At 40.0% G+C, this 19,345-nt stretch overlaps 1 protein-coding gene across 1 annotated transcript in view; it reads right to left on the bottom strand.

Moving 5' to 3' along the window:
* The window catches only part of PKP2 (plakophilin 2), a 68,352-nt gene that overhangs the window by 39,666 nt on the left and 9,341 nt on the right, over positions 1-19,345 (bottom strand). The window contains exons 2-4 of the mRNA XM_060776433.2: positions 8,437-8,549; positions 3,029-3,708; positions 111-246 (exon numbers count right to left, since the gene is read on the bottom strand). Of these exons, the coding sequence (XP_060632416.2) occupies positions 111-246; positions 3,029-3,708; positions 8,437-8,549 (929 nt within the window). The remainder of the gene's footprint in view (positions 1-110; positions 247-3,028; positions 3,709-8,436; positions 8,550-19,345) is intronic.

Raw genomic sequence — 19,345 nt, 5'->3', positions numbered from 1 at the left:
TGATGTCTGATAGATGCATTTCATTCCAGATGCCATGCCTCAGATACAAGAGGATCCTCTGCAAGACCATGAAAGTAAAAAAAAAGTATGTCAAGAAACTGGTTACTTACTGTCCTTCTGGCCTCTGCTCTTTGGAAGCTCTCATGCTGTATGTAAACAATTGCTGCGAGAACTCGGGGAGACAAGGCATTTTCTGTTTGCAGTATATTGACTGCCCGCTCCAGAGTCATGTCTCCTTCTTTATTCCTAGATGATTAAACATGAACACATGAAAATGTATTATGATAAAGAAAACCATTGGAACCAATGTCTGTTTTTTTCAGAATGTGAATAACTTTCAACTACCCCAGTTAAAAACAGAAGCTTGCCGAAAGCAGAACCTTCTTTTCTGATGAGGCACTCCTCATTTGGAAGATATAGGAAAGTACATGAGAGCACAGAAGATAATTCTTTATTGTAGAACTGATATATTCTTCATTCTTGCACTTCTAGTGCTGAAAATGTTAGATAGTAGTATCATCCTGTTTTTGTTCACGCTCCAGTTTATTAAGCGGCTGATGACCAGCAATCCAATTATAAGTCAGAGACTCAACACTAACGTATTAAAAGATAATCATGTCATGGACAAGATTAGGTCAAAAGTAGCAGAATATTTCACCATTAATTTCACTGAAAGGATGATATAGAGAACTATATGGACTAATGATAAAACTGTACATTCATTACTAGGGAGATCAAAGAGCAATAAAGACCTTAATAATAAGATTAGAGATTGACCTAATATATAACATAACCAGACCCCTGGTACATTAGAGTGACAGGATCATAGAATCATAGAATCATTGAGTGGGAAAAGACCTCGTGGGCCATGAAGTCCAACCCTCTGCCAAGAAGCAGGGAAATCACATTAGTATCCTACAAATGGTTTCTGCTAACAATACCAGGAAGCTCTCATGATGAGTAATTCTTATAAATGAAGAGGTTCTTGCTCTATTATCATTACTTAGCATTTTGCTGGCTCTACCATTAGGTAGTGTGAGATGTGCCAGTGTGGGGCATCAGCTGTATATATTTCTTCTGAAAGCTCTGGTTTCTCTTGTGTTGATAAATCTGTCAGTGTGGCTCATGTACCTTGTCCCATGTGCTCCAAGCAGGATTTTGGCCCATAGTTGTAGTAGAGAACTCAATCCTCAGAGCAACATCTTCTGTATAAAACAAGTTATAAGCTACCACTCTGTCACTCTCTGCACATAGAAAGTCACCTCCGGTTGTATGATGTCCTAAGCCTGCCTTGTTTATAACCAACCAGGATGAAGAAGATAAACCATGCACTGCACTAAATGATAATATGTTAGCTGAATTTTGGAAACTGATGATAAAAGAACATCTTTTACTACACATGGAGGTAGCAAAATCAACTTAGGGGAGGTTATATGCCACATTATCTTCTCCTTTACATTAGGAAGAACTTTCTGACTGTGAGAGCTGTTCAGCAGTGGAACTCTATGCTCCGGAGTGTGATAGAGGCTCCATCTTTGGAAACTTTTAAAGAGAGGCTGGATGGCCATCTGTCAGGGGTGATTTGAATGCAATTTTCCTGGTTCTTGGCAGGGGGTTGGACTAGATGGCCCATGAGGTCTCTTCCAACTCTATGATCCTATGATTCCTTTGGAGCCCCCCGCTGCACAATGGGTTAAACCTTTGTGCCAGCAGCACAGTTGGTCAGCGGTTCAAATCTGGGGAGAGCAGGGTGAGCTCCCTCTGTCAGCTCCAGCTTCTCATGCGGGGACACAAGAGCAGCCTCCCACAGGATGGTAAAACATCCAGGTATCCCCTGGGCAACGTCTTTGCAGACGGCCAATTCTCTCACACCAGAAGCAGCTTGCAGTTTCTCAAGTCGCACCTAACACGAAAAAAAAAACCTTCTTTGTTGCCACCTCCCAGAATTTGTGACCTGAGAGTCTTGTGATATTTTGCACAATGAAGAAACCAGTCCTTGAAAGGTATACAAAAATGTTATAAACAAGGGAAAAGTCTTTTTGGTTCTGTCTTATTGCTTTTTCCTATACTTGTTGAGAAACTGTAAAAACAACTCCTATCTGTACTGAGCCTCCTGGAAATATTCTCATTCAGCAAACTGCTCAGTCACCTGAAGAATTCAGCTGTTTTGTTCAGTCCTCACCAAACATAACTCTTTTTACAGGACGTGTTCTGGCCTGATATTGTGAATAACCCTCTTCTGTCCCCCTGACACTGTATACCTTAACAGCTGCAAACTTAAATCCCTGAGTATGCCAAATCATGCAGCTAAACTCAGTGGAATGGAGGAGAAATTCCAGCAACGGGCTACCCAAAAAATCACTGAGAAGACAATACATTCAGTGGCAAAAAATTAATCCTGTAGCAATGAAAGTACTTTTGGAAGGATATAATTCCATGCAGCTGAGAAATAAGACCTGTCTGTTGCTGGCATGCATCCCTCAATAGAATTTGGAGGGACAGTTGAAAATAAATGCAAGATAGGTAGAACAATAAAAGTTATCACACACACAGTGCAACTCACAGATCCATGGGAAAAGAGGTTTCATTTATCCATGTCTTTTCTAGGGATTTTATAGGTCATTGTAGGTTTTTCGGTACTCACAACCTCTGAGGATGCTTGCCATAGATACAGGTGAAATGTCAGGAGAGGATGCTTCTAGAACATGGCCATATAGCCCGAAAACCCTACAACAACCCAGTGATTCCAGCCACGAAAGCCTTCAACAATACATTTTATAGCTTCTCCATGATATTATTGGGTGAGAGGCCCTTCATTTCAATACACTTTGCTAATGTCAGCAGTGTTGTGTATCCATGCAAAGTCCAGAAATATATCCCTCATGGATACAGGGGTTGTACTATGTGTGTGTATGTACATATCTCCCTCCCTCTCTTGCTCTCCTGCTTTCAGTTTGATTATATTAAAAAGGTATATAACAAACTGAAAGTGATCCATATGCCTGGAAGGTATGTAGCTAAAACTCACCCAGGCTGGGTTCCAGTGCCAACTCCCCTCTCGTGCTCTATGAAACCATTTCGTCTTGCAGCTGCCTCAGCTGCGGTCATTGCAAATCTTGTCTCTGTAGTGCCGCTGGTGGGTGAAGTTGGTTGAGAAGCCTCCTTTGTGTTCTGAGATCTGAAGGTACTCTGGTGCCAGCTGGATCTGATAGACTGCTTTTGCTGAGATCCAATTTGGGAAGCAACAGGGTTTCGGACTTGTCCCACGGCAGAACCAGATGTCAGGTAGCTCTCTTTCTCCAAAAGGTTGTTCATGCTCCGACTGTTCCCAATTCGCTGATAAATTGGAGCTCTTGGGCTGTTAGGGGCACTGTCAACCACAGTTTCATTTGGAGGCCCAATGTAGAAGTGTCTTTGAGTACTATACCCTCTGTTCCCACCATTATGAGTTGCATAGCCAACGATCTCAGACCGAGCATATCTTGGAGGCATGACACTGGACCTCTTGCTTTCTCCATGCCTTATGGTTAGCCCCCTGTTGTACTGGTAGTCATTCTGGAAGAAAACTGGCTTGTCAGGACTGCCATTAGGGGAAACCTCTAATCTCTTCAAGGGTTGCCTTTGAGACTTGTCTTCTGTTGTTCTGTATGAAATATATGGAAGGATTCTAGGTCCCCAACCATTTTCATAACTACTTTGGGAACCTACCTGTTAGAAAAACAATCAAGAACAAAACAGATAGGAGTGATATAGCAATTGAGAAGAACATCAGAATAAGATAGCCATGGATGTATATGGAATATATATTTCAGAACAGTTTCCATGCATGCACATTATTACATTTTTTTAGAAATGAAATATTTTATAAAATTAATCACTAACATAATGAACAGATACAAATCAAAATTAGCAGTCTGAATAGGATGAATATAAATTGGGTGTAATTAACCTTTCCTGGATGAATGATCTATATCTATATTTTCAACATTTCAAACACCCTCAACTTAGTATATTTACTGTCAGCAATATTTTCATTCCCTCTCTTGGGATATAAATGCATGTATAAAGTATATGCTATACTGTTGTTATGTCTTAAAAGATTTTATTTACTTTGTTTTTATATCCCGCCCTCTCTCCCTTATAGAGGGACTCAGAGTGGCTAAAGTTTGGAACAAAGTTGGGCAACTTTGAGGGTGGAGTCCATGCCTACTTGACCCCCATCTCCAACCACCCTGTGTGCTGCACTGTTGTGTCCTGACATACTGGAAAGGATGCAAAGTCACTTCCAGCTGCCATTGAGGCCAATTTGAGGCCTTTACCAGTGGGAGAAGTAAAACAACACATCGGCAGCTGGGTTTGGATGCTTTGTGCTAGTTTGGGGTGAAAAAACATCTGGAAATCTTTTACCTGGGGGATTTGCAGAAGTGTGGATAATAGCAAACTCGATTGAAATGAAGGCAATCTGGATCAAGAATACCATAAAATTGTGCCAGAGAACCAGAAAAATACCTAGTGAGGACAAATGAAACTGCAGGTACAAATCCCATGGGCAATGGGATTGTACTCTCCTGTTTATCTTTTTTTAATGAGCAAAGTGTCAAACTTTAAACAAAGATATGGAGACAGGAAGAGACAGAAGTCTTGATTTGAGCCTGGAAGCTCAGTTGACACAATACTGGTTGAACATGTTCCCATCTCCTCAGGGCAGGAAACACCTTGGATCATTTCAAGGACAGCCCTGTAGAGGACAGGATAGTTTTTGTGTCTCTGCATGTTCTTCCAGGCACGGGAGGTGAATAGCCTGAATGGGAGTTAATACCAGTGCCTTTCCTTCATCCTAGTTCCCATTTCAAAATTATCGCTTTTTATATTATTTCTTGGTATTTGTATCATATTTCATTCACCTTCTATTCTCACAATTCCTGTAGTTACAAAGGCAAGGCATGTGTTTATATGTGTGAGTTTTTACTGGAACTACTTCAGTTTGTCTGGTCTAGGACAAGACCTCTCTGGTCAAATCCATGAGGTAGATCTTATGTAGAAAAGAAATGAGGAATGTGATCTGTTTAGCTATAACAACAACAACAACAACAATTTTATTCTTATATCCTGCCTCAATCTCCCTGAAGGGACTCGGGGTGGCTTACATGGGACCAAGTCCAATATAATAAAAGTTTATTTATTTATTTACTACATTTCTACCCCACCTTTCTCCACCATGGAGGGGACTAAAGGTGGCTTATACTTAGGCAACTATTAGATGCCTTCAAAAGCAATGTATAGTCAAAATAAACAGTAACAAAACAATAAAACCTAAGACATCATTAAACATAACAAGACAGCCAGCAACCAATGGCCAAGAAAAGTTGGCATGTGCAGATTTGAGACTAATAGGGCAGGACAGGGATGAAAATAAAGTGCTGGAGATCCTACCAAAAGATGAGGGCTAGGCTAGCTATAATCATAAGAGAAGAGAGAAAAACAAGCAGTCTCCAAGTTACAAACAACATAAGATTCTGTAGGTTTGTTCTTAAGTTGAATTTGTATGTAAGTCAGAACAGATTTTTAAAGTGTCACTCCAGCCATTTTTTAAAGTTTTGGATAGCGTAGGGAAAGGCAGACACCCCTGTAACGTCAAAGGCTTTCATGGCCCGAAACACTGAGTTGCTGTAGGTTTTTTCGGGCTATATGGCCATGGTCTAGAGGCATTCCCTCCTGACGTTTCACCTGCATCTATGGCAAGCATCTTCAGAGGTAGTGAGGTGAGGATGCTTGCCATAGATGCAGGCGAAACGTCAGGAGAGAATGCCTCTAGACCATGGTCATATAGCCTGAAAAAACCTACAACAACCCACCCCTGTAACATTTGTTTTGCTTTCTGTGCCCCTGTTCAGAAGATTTCACCTCACTTTTTGTTGCTGTGAGAATTGAAGTTTGAAAATTTTTGGTTGTGGTTGGAACAAGGACTGGCGAGAAAGCTTCAGTGGATATACACATTTTCCTCCATTATAACTGAATTTCCCTTCCTAGGGGTAGATTTCTCTCATTTCTGTTGCCTCATCCCATTTGTAACTAGGAGTTGTATGTAAGTCGAACGTTATAACTCGGGAACTGCCTGTACTGATGAAATTATGGAACATGAGTGAATACTCACAGATTAAGAGTCCTTGGCCAAATATCTTATGGTCAAGGAAATGCCACTGATAGGGAAAGGCCACTTTTGAGGAAACATGATCAGCACAGCACATTTTCCTCTTTTGTTTTGTCAAAATACAACCATAGTCTCTCTCACACACGGAAAGTCAAATATCTGGTGAGTCTCAGTCAACATGATGTAAAAATCAAGAGTGAAATACACAAGCTTGGGAAGGGTGGGCAAAACCTAAAAGGTCCACTCCCCACCCTCAAAACCATGCTTAACATGCCAGTTTCCAGCTTACTTTATTCTGAAGGAGGAAACCACTGGCTGATTTCTGAGCTTGGATTCCCAGAAGCAGCTTTCTGCCTCCTGATCTTGTTGAAACAGCTGGCTAGGCTATGCCTACCTGCTTATATAAACTGAAAATACTCTTTTATACAGACCTCTCTTAATTCAGAAGTTTAGCCAGAGAATCCTGTTAGCATTTATCCCCTTGAACTTCTGATTCTTGCACAGAAAGGACTTTTATTAAGTTATTTTCCTCTCCACCTGCCCAGCTAGAAATACAACACTTCATAGCTCTACCTTGGAAAAATCTAACAAGAGTGGGAATATCTGGAACAGATGAATTACCTCCTCGCCTTCTGCTGTGAGTCTCCTTTGGGTGGGATAAAGTGGCATACAAACAAACAAACAAACAATGTGTGTGGCTTAGAGAAAAGATTATTCCCCCCATTGAACCCCTCTCTCTATTTCTTCTTTCTCTAAGCACATTCTAAATCCCATGTTGTTTACCCCCTCATGCAATCTGAATCCAGTGCTTTGAAACATCCCCAGTAATAGCTCGGGCCTCAAAATCCCTTAGGCTTCGTGAGTTTGTTTATTAGAAGTAACACTTCCACATTTGCAGGCAATTGTGTTGCATTAGCTATTTATTTGTGTAATTCTCTCTGTTTGCTTTTTATGATGTTCTACCATCATATTTCCTCTTTCCAAGTGTGATTATTATTTATGTATGGTTTGGTCTGTGTGTGTTCAATATGTTTCCCTTTTAAATAGCTCAGTGTGAATGCAGGTTGTTTATTGTACTAAGATTTACTATTGTCATGGTCAGAAGATACCTTAGAGATATGTGTAGTCAGACCATATGTGAGTTCATATATGTGTCTAAAGAACATATCTAGCAACATTTTTGCTCTTCATATTCTCATCCATTCGCAAGATCTCCATATTTCTTACATTTGTATGATGCACTTCCTCCAAGAGGGAGTTGAAGGCATCACAAATAGTTTTCCCTCCATATTTTTTAAAATTTCAATGAACATGTGAGTTTAGCTAGAAAAGGAACACATTGGGTTGTCCAAAATTACTACCAAATCTCAGAGGTGAGTGGGGAATTGAAGTCTAATCCTCTACACATTAAATTATGATGCCCAGCCCATGATCTATCCCTTCCTTTCTAAAACTTGGATATTTATTCACCACTCTTGCAAAGGCTGGTTTCTGTCAAACATCCAGCCAATAGGTGGGATGCGATTATTTGTGAAGGTTGTTCTCATGTGGTTGGGTTAACAAACAGGGATTCTATTTCCAAAGTATCTGAAGAGCTTTAAATATATTTGCCTTGGCATTTCTTCATAAACTTGTGTTACTTTCCCAGTCCTTTTCAGATTCGCAAATGTTGTAATCTAACATCAAAACTAACTGAAATAGTCTTTGAGAAATCTGCAGGACAGGTGCAAAGCAGGGCTATTGATAATGAAGAAAGGGAAAAGGCAAAGTAAGTAATTACATAAATACAGACACTGTAATTAAATGCTAGTGTGGACTTAGTTTAATCCTAACAAGATAGCTACAGTCTACAAGGTCCATAGCATGCCTAACAGATATAAACAAAGACAGAATTCCTTTTGGCTCCTGTACAATCAAAAGCTCTGGTGTCTGCAACAAGGATTAGATTTCTTCCTGGTACAGATGTTGTACATGAGAGCAGTTCGCTCTTTTAAATGTTTCTATTTCAGCTTCCAATTAGTTTGTACAAGCAAAAAACAAAACCCAGACTCTTTAAAATATTTCCAGAGTGTATTGTTTCAAGTCAATATTCTTTCTTTCCTTATTAAATGTACGTATTTATTCCAGCAAAGGTGTACTGAATTACAACTCTCATAATCCTAACTCTGGCACTGAGATTATGTTTCTTATCACCCATCATATCTGGATGGCGCCAGTTGGAAAAGGTTGCTCACTCTCTGTGTGTGCACATGCGCATGAATATGTGCTCTTTTAGTATTTCTCACCTGATGAGATTGATAATATGATGTTCCAAAAGAAGGCCTTGAAGGAAAATCAGTTTCAACTGTGTCTAGTTTATACACATATTCTGGAACACTGGTGGCCCGATGCAGACTTCCTGTGAAAAAAATATCAGAAACAGGTTTATAGCTAATTCTTTTTACTAATCTAAGAAAACTGAGATGCTAAGTGATGATGCTCATACTGGCAAAATGGGAGTATTACGACCCCAAAAGGAGACATGCTCAAAAACACTGCTGAAAAACCAAGATATTAAAAAGCTATCCTTCTTAAAGAGTCTAGAAATTCCTCTAGAAAGGTGGAACAGGTTAAAAAAAATAAATTTGCCCCAAGTGATCTTTTTAAATTGAGTAAGTGGCTAATAAAATGATTCGATCTTGAATTGCTTGCTGTTGGAGCCTGGTTTTTCCTGTATTAATAATCTCTGCGGGGTCACTCCCATGGACTTCCGTCCGTATCTAATAATAATAATTTTTTTAAATTTATATTCTGCTCTATCACCCCAAAGGGACTCAGGGTGGATTCCAAACATAAAAGGCAAACATTCAATGCCCAAATACAACAATAATACATCAGTGCTGACAAGATTTATACAACCCAACATATAAATACAAATTATAACTTAAAAAACTAAAATTAAATAACAAACACAGCCTGTTATAACAAGCATAAGACAAAACACCCAACATCAAATGGAAACACTGATATCCCATTTCTTTGGGGCAAATCAATAGGTCTATTGAAACAGTACGTGTAAGCTAGGTTTATGAAAATGTTTTGTAGTTTTATCTAACCACAAATATACTTTTATAAATAATATTAATACATTGATGCTGAAACAATGCACAATATTTTTACAGACAGTCATTTTGGTGTCACCCCTCTGATTGTGTCACCTGGTGCAGTTTTGACCCTCTGACCCTCCTAGTGATGCCACTCAGTGAATTTCTATCACCTCCACACAGTTGATTCTTCCTTCCTTTCCTTTGCCTTGGAATCTTTGCATTACAAACCAGAGCAAATAGCACCTCCTTAATTCCCACTGAATGAGGCACACAATCTGCTTTAAAGGTTACCAGTCAATTTTGCAGATTAGATGAGACATATGGCAGACGGTAGTGAGTCAGAACTGGGAAGTTAATGAATTTCCTCATCCATACCTGACAGGCTAAGTAATCCTGCAGAAAATTCAAGAGTCAGAAGACACATTTTATCTGCAAGATTGCTAGAAGGTCAAGTTATCGGAGCTGTTGTTTTACCACCTTGGTCACAATCTGATTACTGGTTAAATTTAAAGTAACAGTGGGAAGGACTATTCAACAAAAGAACTAACCAATAAGGTTGTAGAAATAATCCAACTGTATATAATTGCCAAGCTGAGACACAAGGTGGCTTACAATAGAGAAACTTACACGCACTCACCCCACATACAAGGCTAAAAGCATACAAAAATGGCATGGCTAAAAACAAAAACTGCATGGGGGGGGGGATGCATGCTGAATTTACCATTAGCATCATCATATAGCTGCTGCAGATGGACCATGTAAAGGCCAAGTGAAGCAACAGCCTCAGGCAGCAGATATAAATGCCATGAAAAGCAGAGAAAGGAATCAACTCACTTTCACTTTCTAATTAGTGACTTGGATAAGTAATAGTCTTTTGGAGGAGTGAGTTGGAACTGAGTTTTATTTCTGTTTTGCCTGTAAATTTTGTTAATCCCTTCAGTGAATGGGAATAGGTTGTTTGCATATCCTCGCAGGATATATCTTGGCCTCTGTCTAAATACATGGAGAAGGACAGGAGCAGAATTCAAAACGATCTTGACAGATTAGAGAGATGGGCCAAAACTAACAAAATGAAGTTCAACAGGGACAAATGCAAGATACTCCACTTTGGCAGGAAAAATGAAATGCAAAGATACAGAATGGGGGACAATGTCTGGCTCGAGAGCAGTACATGTGAAAAAGATCTTGGAGTCCTCGTGGACAACAAGTTAAACATGAGCCAACAATGTGATGTGGTGGCAAAAAAGCCAATGGGATTTTGGCCTGCATCAATAGGAGCATAATGTCTAGATCTAAGGAAGTAATCCTACCCCTCCATTCTGCTTTGGTTAGACCACACCTGGAATATTGTGTCCAATTCTGGGCACCAAAATTCAAGAGAGATATTGACAAGCTGGAATGTATCCAGAGGAGGGCGACTAAAATGATCAAGGGTCTGGAGAACAAGCCCGATGAGGAGAGGCTTAAGGAGCTGGGCATGTTTAGCCTGAAGAAGAAAAGGCTGAGAGGAGATATGATAGCCATGTATAAATATGTAAGAGGAAGCTAAAGGGAGGAGGGAGCAAGCTTGTTTTCTGCTTCCCTGGAGACTAGGAGACGAAACAATGGCTTCAAACTACAAGAAAGGAGATTCCACCTGAACATGAGGAAGAACTTCCTGACTGTGAGAGCCGTTCAGCAGTGGAACTCTCTGCCCTAGAATGTGGTGGAGGCTCCTTCTTTGGAAGCTTTTAAACAGAGGCTGGATGGCCATCTGTCAGGGGTGATTTGAATGCAATATTCCTGTTTCTTAGCAGGGGGTTGGACTGGATGGCCCATGAGATCTCTTCCAACTCTTTGATTCTAAGGTGAAGGCAAGATCCAAGGGATAGGTGCCTCATGTCACACTAATTGCTTAGTAACTAATAGTTGAATGTGTGACCTTCTTGGACTGAAGGAACAGTAATACACAATGACTTGTTGTTTGATGGTCAGGTTGAGCCTGGTAACTAGCTGCTTTACAAAACTATTATGTCAATCCCTGATGAAAAGACAACAAAGGAGGACCATTTATTGTACTGTAGGTCCAGCCAGTCATGGGCATTGATGCTGAGTCCTATAATAGGCAGTGTATACAGATGTCACTGGTCCAGTGTTAAGGCAATAAAAGAATATCAATATATCTAGTTTAGTGCAACTCCTAAACTCCTAGTTTAGTGCAACAGGACCAGTACCTGCAGATTCACTACCCATATGTAAAAAGAAACTTAATCTCTGGGAAATTTCTAAATCCTCTAGGTGATTCTATGCCACTGGTGATACCATAACGTTGCCCTAGTTGCTGTATCAAATTCTTAGAGATGAAATCTCATTAGAATGTTCTGTCATCTATGATGGTTCTATGGTAACTTCTGACAGATTTCACTCATTTGCTATTACATGGTTTCCTGTTTTCACTATAAGTTCAAGAACCTATTCCTGTATGGATATGGGAATCATACTGTATGTAAATTGGAAATTGCCATGCCAACTAACTATTTTATGGTAAGTTGTATATGAATCTCTTTTGCTTATGTTTTATAGTTAACAATAGTTAACTGTGAAGCTGTAGTTGCAAAAATGAACTGATGCAATGGGGAGAGCAAAAAAGCATTATCATCACAGTACTTCTTATTTCTGCAAATTGGATTTGCCAATGCCTCCGTATCTTTTATGTTGCATCAGCAACAATCAAGTAAATGGGCCAGTCTTACTATTACTGAGACTGAGCCAACCACCTCAGGCAGTAATTATCCTCCCCAGGTATCTGTCCAGAGTCTCAGGTCATTCTTCTCTACAGAAAGATGGAGCTATGTTTGTCACAAACTGTCTTGTATTCTCCTAACTAGTTTTGCTACCTTTAGGGGGAATGGAAATTAATGCCCATTGCCAATGATTAAGCAAGATGTATCTGCTATTCCATTTAATTCTTTATGTAAAAATGTAATTTATGCTATTTTGCCCTTTGGGAAGTCCCAGGCAAATTATAAATATAGTTTTGTAGAGTACTTATATGAACTAGTATTGTATTGCATAACACATAAGCCTTGCTTCCTTGGTTGCCTCCCTTCCAAATAGTGGGGCAGTAAATATCAAAGTTATTAGAGTACTAAGCCTATTTTGGAGAAAGGGGTAGCTCAGATAGCCTTTCTTATTCTTTGTTTTTCATTTTTGTGGGGTGTCCTATACCCCTAATTCCAGAGAATGTGAAAGGCTATCTGTACAATTCAGAGATTATTCGCTTAATGACTGATATCAGAGTCTTTGCTGCTACTATCTGAAGAAAATAATGAAAAGGGACTGGGAAAAAATGTAGGAAGGTGAGATATAACTGAAAGGGTTAACAGTTTCATACTGGTAATGAAGTCATTGCATACCTTGCCTTTTTTTTTGTTAACTGTGGCAATTTTTCTTTCTCACAATGATTGCCAAATGGAAGACCTCTGTCCAAAAATAACAAAGATCTTGTTGTGATGGCATTTGTGGAACTTCCAGCATCTGATTAGAAAGTGATAATCCTGAAGACTGGTTTTGCAGATGATCAGTCGTTAACTGGGATTTCCATTTAAATTTATACAGATTAAAGCTTAAGGAATTCATCATCTTAATCGGGGAGATGAATCAACTGGTGTTTTATCTCTCTTACTGCAAATCTAGGCTGCACCCTGAGAAGTGAAGGATAGATAGTGCTGTAAAGCAACTCCACAAAAAACACTGAAATTGAGCTTGTTTCTTATGGACACAACTGCTCAGTGGCTGCTTCCAACTGTGGAATCCTCTCCCATGGAAAGCTACTCTGGCTCACTCTTTGACTCCTTTTAATCAGCAAGCAAAGACACATTTACTTTTAAAAGTCTTCATTTTTATCCAAGGATGGCAGTATATCAATGGTCAGTGCTGAACTTCCTGTACTAACATATGTACCCAGCATTACCCTGGTTCCCATTTTGTATTGGTATTGTTAGTTTTGCAGTTGTAAGGATGGTTCTATTCCCCAAACTGAAACACAAAGCAGGACTTTCTTTGTCCCTCAGGGAGTGACCACACCTGGAAGATATAGATCCCCAATGCAACCGCCTAGGCACCTCTTTCCCGTTAATTTCTAATCTGTCAATCAAGTTCCTAGGCTATTTCACATGTTTGCAGTAATTGTACTGTGTTTGATTTTGGAGTGACTTGTTCCATACGTTTTTTTAAAAAAGGGATTCCACAGTCACCTGACTTGATTAAATAAGCAAAATCATTTACTATAATAAAACACAAAGCAGTAGTTTCTCTGTCCCTCAGGTACTGAGGATACAAGTCTCCATGACAACTCTCTAGTGGCTCTACTGCCCTCTTGCATTGGGTTCTAGCCTACTGGAATGCTCATTGAGCCCATATCTGGCTGGCTGCAACTCCCACCAGCTCCAATTTGCTTGGGTTTCAACTCCCACCAACTCCAGATCTGGCTAGCTACAATTCACAGCTATCCTCCTAACTGGTCAGGGGCTCAGGCTTCTTCTTGGGTTGCAATTCTCATCATCCACAGCCTGCCTAGCAAACAGGCTAAGATGTTGGGAGAAACATTCTGGCAAGTAGGGCTGAGCTGTCAGACTAATTTGGAGAAGAGCCACACCCTCCATTTCTGGTGAGAATCATGCGGCTATCTAAATGTGGGTGGACACCATAATCCTTTACTATGTCCCCTAAGACCACCAATATTTTAAGGTGGGTCATGAAGAGCATGTGCACCAAGTTTGGTTCAAGTCCATCACCGATGGAATTCACACAGCTCTCTGAATGTGGGTGGACTACAACTCCCAACATATGTAGCGAAATACACAATTGATCAGAAACATTAAAACAATGTAAGTCATGAAAATAAGTGATAGTGGGAAACTGGAATCAATTACAGCATGCTGCATTTCCCACACTCCACATGCAGAAGCGTGCCAGAATGCCCTCCCACATCAAAAGGCCCTGCCAGTCTGCAAGGCAGAAGACCTCCTTCCCTTCCAAAAAGGAAGTCCCAAAATGTTTGTTTTGTTGATAGTTAAGATCTATTGGTGCTGCTGCTGCACTACTGTCTATTCTAGCAAGGCTAGCTGGTCAACAGCATCAAATGGAGTCAGTGTGGTGTTGCGGTTTAAGTAATGGTGTACAATTCATGAGTGGGGTTTGGAGAAGTGGGCAAAGTTACATGCCTTAGAGGAAGAGAAAGGCAATCCCTACACAGCAAATCTTGCCAATATGATCCCTTGTCAGATTCACTTTAGGGTTGACATTACACAGAAACAACTTGAAGGCAATCAAGACAACAGCAACAAATCAAATGGGGTCAAGCTGGTTCAGTTTGCTGTTGACCACCCAGCCAATCTTTAAAAACATCACCAGTGCTGGGGTTAATAAAGAACAAAGGAATATTCAAACAAAATTCTATTGGGATCTTCTAAAACTCAACTGGGAAGAAAATTCCACTAAGAAAAACTACAGAAAAGACCAATTCTCATATCCACAGACAGCTCCACCAAAAAGTGTGGAAATTAAGGCAAGCAATAACCCAGTGTGTAAGCAAGTTTTCAAGACCAGAGATGATCCCTCAGGCAAGAGCCCCAAGCCATTTGAGCTCTAATAGATAATAGGCATCTCTTTGAATTGCACCCAGAGGCAGACTGGAAGACACTACAAAGAACAAATATCAGAAATCTCCCTGCCTGCTGCATTGTATTTGGCTTCATAAGCAGGAAAGTTTGGTGGGAGATTCCATTTGTACATGCTGGAAATACTGAGTGCCATGTGCTTCTGTGAGACATTTTAATCACTTGGCTGAAAGGGCATTCAGGACAGGGATGGTTTAGGTTCCTGTTGTCTGATCTGCTTTGGAATGCAACTGGAGGAACTGGTTGCCCAAGGTGCCACCTGGAAGAGCATACGCGCAAGAGAAGAGCAGAACAGGAGCAGCCTCCATTTGGTTTGGGGTTGTAAAAAGTTTCAGAAGTGTGGGCAGAGCAAAGACTTTGTTGAATGAGACTCATTTGACCTACCTGGTTTCTTTGCTTCTATGCTCCTGTAATGCAAGCCTGGCTTGTATATTTGCATACACCAAAATAAAAACATACATGCCAGTATACATCCTCCCCAAAACTTTTATTAAAAAAATCATTCACCTCCCGTTGCTTAGGCATGGTGAGCTGGAAACAACTGCATCTAAAAGACCTTCAAAAAGTCAGGCCTGTTGAGTTACTCAGTGGGGAATCCCCTTTCAGAGGAGTATGACTCCACTGTGAGATTTAGTCCAAACTTTAGTGGAGAGATTTAATGGCACCAAAGCTAGTAGAATGGGTTTAGTAGCATTCAGGACCATGGATAGCACACACTAAAACATGGCTCTGATTCACCACTCCACCAACACAGAAACCAGCACCTGCTCCTGGAAATGTGGCATAGCCGAAACAGGAGGATTCAGTAAATTCAAAGAGTAGTTCTAGGTAAGACAACATTTCTCAAACTTAGCCCTTTTTTGAGGAATGATACAAGGGCAAAATTTTGTTGAGTTTCACAGAGGAAATGTAGTATCCAGTATCCACCCATCCCTCCATCCAAATAGCAAATTCAGGCAACAGAGCTACTTGTATGCTCAGAGAGGCATGATATTAACAGAAGTATTGCCCCTTTCCCATTTAGTGATATCCCTTTGATTAGTGTCACCCAGTCCAGTTCCTCATGGTGTTACTTTCACACACCTCCTCCTAGACCAGACCAGACCAGAGTACAATATTTTTGCTAAAATATCAGAAAATTTGAAAAAAAACAATTTTTTTAAAAAAAACCTATGAAAACAATAGTGCATTCTTGGAGTGCATTTGCAGACAAAATCTCATGGTTTGAAGCATAATTATGTCAGCTCTGACTGGAGTGCAAGCACATGAGAAGGTTAAAAGTAAATCAACCTAAAGTTTCAGCCTTGTAAGTATACAGTCCAGGCAAACTGGGCTTATGAAATATGCCTTGCAATTATAAATAACAATAGGGATCGTTCTATAAAACAAAACAAAACCCACATTGAAACACTACACAACATTTCTTTAGAGATAGGCATTTTGGTATCACCTATAAAGCTCTAAATGGTTCGAGACCTGCTTATCTTTACAACTGCATCTTCCCCTACGAACCTAGATGCTCTTTAAGATCTTCTGGGGAGGGTCTTCTCTCGCTTCTATCTCCATTTGGAAGTGGGGACGAGAGAGAGGGCCTTTTCAGTCATGGCCCCTTGGCTCTGGAACTCCCTCCCCAATGAGATCAGGCTAGCACTATCTCTATCCACTTTCCACAAGAACCTAAAGACGTGGATGTTCCATTGTGCTTTTGGATAGGCAATTCCTTGGACAGCTGGCCCCAGTGTTTTGGACTTCAGCCCCCACAATTCCTAGCAGCTAGTAAGTTGGCTGGGATTTCTGGGCATTGAAGTCCAAAACACAGGGAGGATCAAAGGTTGGGAACTACTGATATACAGGAATCACCTGCCAACACTCCACTGCCATACAGTGTAACCTAAAAAATGGCTATGCTGGGCTTACTAGACACACCATGGGCAGAAAGTATTTTTTAAAACTGAAATGGTTTTAAATAGTAACAGGATGCTGTATATTCACCTTGTATTAAGAATAAACAGGTGGATACATGAAGCCAAGTCCTCACAACTGTAAAATTTCCAACACTGCAACAAAATCTAATCTTGTTCTAATCTTGGAATCTCCAGATGGGCTTGAGGGCAAATACATTGAGAATTTGTCTGTCTAGATGCAGATCGCGCTGTTCGGGTTTAGCAAAGGTTATCTTAATTCATTTCCAAATTAGTTGAGCGGTTATAAATGCTCTGATCTGATCTAGCAGCTGGGTTTACACAAAGTTTATTATGCTCTGCACGCCCTGCTCTCCTTTCCATCTGGCCAACTGAGCTCTTGGATAACTCCCTTTATTTGCCAATAACATCATCTCTGAGGTTTTCTAGAAGGCTGAGCGTTTATTTCCTACTAAAAACCTATTAAATTTATGGGGTTACAATCAATTGATAGATGATTTGAAGGCCGACCAAGTCCAGAGTAATATGACTCACATTAATCTGTTACATGAAGCATAATATATATATATATATATTTAATTTGGGGGAAGATAATCCACTACCAAGTCAGGACCAAAAAAATCATATGATTTCCATACATGTAGAAATAAAATCAAAGTAGCATGTACACTTATAGAACACTCAAAAATCCATCTTGCTCTATACAACACATACACATCATACAAATGTTATAAAAGAAACCATTGTGAACAAAACAACTACATGGGGTGGGAATGTCAACAGTATCACACATAAAATCACGACTGACTATACTAAATGAGCAATAAACAAAAATATAACACATTAATGTTAAATTATGTTGATTAAATGAAGCCGATAAGCAAAGAACAGGAAACTGCTACATTGTAGGCAACAACAAAAAAGAACACATGCAAAACATAAATGAAGTATAAATAGCAGGCAACAACAGGAATTCTAGATAATGTCCCATTTTAATTCATTTTCCTTAGTTAATGCCAAATCTTGCTGAACAGCTCACCTTGGAAAGACTAAATATACAAAGGTAAGATAATTGTGGAGGCCTAAATACACTAAAGCAGTGGTTCTCAACTTGTGGGTCCCCAGGTGTTTTGCCCCACAACTTCCAGAAATCCCAGACAGTTTAACAGATGATAGGACTTTTGGGAGTTGAAGGCCAAAATATCTGGGGACTCACAGGTTGAGAACCACTGCACTAAAGGCACTAGATCTTCTCTTGAAAGCTAAGCAGGATCAGCCCTGGTTAGTACTTGGATGGGAAGGCCTCAACAAATGCCAGGTGCTGTAGGCTATATTTCAGAGGAAGGAATTGGCAAAACCACCTCTAAGTATTCCATACCTAAATAAATCCTATGAATGCCATGGAGTTGCTATAACTTGACAGGTGACTTGATAGCACAAGCACACACAAGAGAATCAGGATATTGTGGTCTTCAGAATCAAACTACATAAATCCACAAAGATGCCAAATACGGTAGGCTTCCAAATTTTACAGGTGCCCTTTTGTGCTACATGAAAGAGTTCACTCCCTCCAGATGGAGTGTGTTCTCATCCCTGGAAATCTTGTGCCAGCATAAATTGGTTAGCTTTTATTGTGCCAGGAGATTCTTTCCCATGTTTGCTCAAAGGAGGTACAATTATGGAGAAGGAAGGCAAAGTGGAGGAGATTAGATATCAAAGGAAGAAGGAGGAGGACTTTATCAGCCTCACAATGAGATTTCTCACCTTCATACCTGAATGGTTAGCAGGCCTGCCTTTGATGTCCACACAACAAAAAGTTGATGATAATAGTTGCACAATAAGATTTTTTTTTTCGTGTTAGGACCAACTTGAGAAACTGCAAGTCGCTTCTGGTGTGAGAGAATTGACCATCTGCAAGGATGTTGCCCTGTGGATGCCAGGATGTTTTACCATCCTTGTGGGAGGCTTCTCTCATGTCCCCGCATGGGGAGCTGGAGCTAACAGAGGGGGCTCATCTGCGCTCTCCCCAGTAAGATGCAGCACATGCTGGTATCAATCACTATAAATACATCAGAGACATATTCACAAACCTTCCTTTTCAAATCTTTTCCACTTTCTTTACTTAAATGTCCTTATCAAGTTCTCAACTTGAGATATCTGTGTCTTCTTCACTATTATGGTATATTTTTTACCCTATAAATTCCCAGAAATAGGGAATATTTCTGCCCCCCCCCCCCTTTTATTTTTATAACCTCAGGATCCTAATTTTGTAATTGCCTTCTTGGAGAAGCAATGTGAATTCTACCAAATTGTACCCAATCTTGTGGCTTTTGGGGATGGGAGAGGGTTGCCTAAAGAAAGGCATTACAATATAGATTTATTTTCTTATGATGAAATTTCCTAAAGTCACTTTTAAAAATTAAAATAATATCTTTTTTTCAGTTTGATATGGCAAAATTACAGTAATTGATGGATGTCTCTTCCCAACGCATGTAGGGTCCATTTCAGGGATAATAAACAGCTGTC

Source organism: Anolis sagrei, chromosome 5, assembly GCF_037176765.1.
Source record: "Anolis sagrei isolate rAnoSag1 chromosome 5, rAnoSag1.mat, whole genome shotgun sequence".
In the NCBI taxonomy this organism is placed as follows: domain Eukaryota; kingdom Metazoa; phylum Chordata; class Lepidosauria; order Squamata; family Dactyloidae; genus Anolis; species Anolis sagrei.
The sequence above is the reverse complement of the archived record's forward strand: the minus strand, read 5'-3'. Positions and strand labels throughout refer to the sequence as shown.